The 2,500-nt window shown below is 49.1% G+C and overlaps 1 protein-coding gene across 2 annotated transcripts in view; it reads left to right on the top strand.

Moving 5' to 3' along the window:
- The window catches only part of btbd7 (BTB (POZ) domain containing 7), a 61,752-nt gene that overhangs the window by 46,333 nt on the left and 12,919 nt on the right, over positions 1 to 2,500 (top strand). For both annotated transcript variants that reach the window (XM_031581870.2, XM_012823956.3), the window contains one exon: positions 2,267 to 2,475. In XM_031581870.2, coding sequence (XP_031437730.1) covers positions 2,267 to 2,475 — 209 coding nt within the window. The remainder of the gene's footprint in view (positions 1 to 2,266; positions 2,476 to 2,500) is intronic.

The following is a 2,500-nucleotide window of genomic DNA, read 5'->3' on the forward strand; positions in this document are numbered from 1 at the left end:
CTCTCTCTCTCTCTCTCTCCCCCTCTCTCTCTCTCTCTCTCTCTCTCTCTCTGCCCTTTTGATGTTTTTTTGATGTTTGGATGACTTCCTGCAGCCACGCTGACTTCCTGTCCTTGGTGTCTGGGTTGTCTCATCTCGACCTCCCTGCTCCATGGTAATGAAGTTCATCTTGAGAGCATTTCCTCCTCCTTCCTAGAACTCCTCCTCCTCCCCCCCCCATCTACTTCTCTCTCCCCCTTTTTCTCCAAACTCTCTCTCCCTTATCCCTCCTCTCCAATACAACCCAAAGGTCTGATGCAAACGTTCTCCTCTGCTTCCCACCATGCTGTGTGTCCGTAAGCAGTCGACTAAGCAAAAGCCACATTGCTCACTGCGTCTCTCAAAAAGAACATTAAAATAGCACTCGGATATGCTAAAGCCTCCAAGATGTGTTAAGATCAGAGGACTTCTCACGCAACACACCCTACTCTTACTGTACAGACCCCCCCCCCCCCCCCCCCCTCTCTCTCTCTCTCTCTCTCTCTTTTCTCGCTCTCTCTCTCTCTCTCTTTTCTCTCTCTCCCTCTCCCCAGTTATCATTAAATTGGCTCTTTGTTGTCTGGCCTTGAAGAAGTGGACAGTGAGGTCCTGGGGCAGACTAGTGTTGCACCTTTGATGCACCAGACAGAGGGGTCTGGGAGGATCCACTCAATAAAGAAATGAAAGCCCAGGAAAACAGAGGCAGCGTCTTTTTAAAGAAAGGCAAGGCGGGCTTAATCTGGAGCCTTCCTTAGGAGAGAGATGAACTCTGTGACACACACGCACACACACACGCACGCACACACGCACACGCACACTGAAATTACGTTTTTATAATTCCTCAACCTCAGCAGCAGTCTTATCAGTGTGCTGGTGGCGCACCCGTCTTCAGCTGAGCACCTCCCTCTAAACAAGCAAAGGCAGAATCTCTTAACCCTACACTTAATTGTGTTCACTTAAACTTGAATACATGCATTCAGAAGTTTACTAATGATTGATTTAAAAGTTTTCCATTTTCCATGATGAGGTTCGAATGATTTTGACTGGATCATACACTACATTTGCCGCACTTTCCAGATTGAAGATTTGCAGATCATTAGTACTGAAATCAGTCGAGTGAATAATTTCATCCATTCATGAGATTTTTTTTTTTCCTCCTCACCTTGGTCACGTTCTTGACGTTTCATGCAGTGGTCAAATGAAGTCAGCGATGAGAGACTGCCGTTTCTCTCAGCCAAAGGCAGGCTGGACTGGCCAGAGCCGTTCGAATGTTGGCTGGTTGGCGTTGGCATTGTTTTGTGTACACCCCGTGTGCTAATTAGATGCATAATTCTGACCGCGCGGGTGACACACAGCTCTCTGTAGATGCTGTGGCGTGTGCTAATTAAAATGCATGAGCTGCTGGTGATGCGTGTGTGTGTGTGTGTGTGTGTGTGTGTGTGTGTGTGTGTGTGTGTGTGTGTGTGTGTGTGTGTGTGTGTGTGTGTGTGTGTGTGTGTCTGTGTCCACGTTTCTCTCTGTTGTATTGGAAGCACTGCAGTGCTCTGTTGCTATGGACCCACATCCACTGCACTGGGATGTATTAATATCTCACATTCCCCAGCTGTGTGTGAGAGTCTGTGTGTTCATACCCAGCCACGGAACATGAAAAGAATGTGTTTGCAGTGAGATATTGTGTGTGTGTGTGTGTGTGTGTGTGTGTGTCCACCTCTCGAGTGGAGCTGTGCTTGTTGTGTTGCTAGTCACATCTCCTCATGTAGTGTGTCTTTCAGCAGACTTTCCCAGGCCCTTATGAACAGTAGACCAGATCACAAATGGCTGTGTTTCTTTTTAGTGAGACGCCAAACACTCCGCCATCGTGAAGTTGCATATCTCTCCAGGGTGTGATAGAGTGAGTCTAGAGTCGATGTCTGTCAAAGGTCACTTTTACATGAAGTGCTCTGCTCTGGGAGCCATCCAGTTCTGTTCACCATCCTTTACTGAAAACAAGTCCCCCCCCTTCAGTAAAAGAAAGACAAATGAATCTCCAAGGACTCATCTATGTACCTATTAGTCATTACGGTCTGCACAGGGTGTGTTGAGTCAGAGGAGTGGGACTCGTGGAGGTGGAGTAGTTCTGAGACGAGGACTAAAATCTTCAACTGCATTGTGCTCATGATGATTGAGTATCTCACCCCCCCTGCTCTCTCTCTCTCTCTCTCTCTCTCTCTCTCTCTCTCTCTCTCTCTCTCTCTCTCCCTCCCCTCAGGCTGTGAGGACATCATAGCGGAGAGCGTCTGCCTGGAGTCTCTGGTGCCCATCCTGAAGTGGAGCTCGCAGCCCTACGGCTCCAAGTGGGTCCACCGGCAGGCCATGCACTTCCTGTGCGAGGACTTCAGCCAGGTCGTGACCTCCGACGTGCTGCACGAGCTCAGCAAGGACCAGCTGCTCGCTGCCATCCAGTCCGACTACCTGCAGGTGAGGAAGGGACACACACACACAC

The sequence above is a fragment of the Clupea harengus genome, chromosome 15, assembly GCF_900700415.2.
Source record: "Clupea harengus chromosome 15, Ch_v2.0.2, whole genome shotgun sequence".
Classification (NCBI taxonomy): Eukaryota; Metazoa; Chordata; class Actinopteri; order Clupeiformes; family Clupeidae; genus Clupea; species Clupea harengus.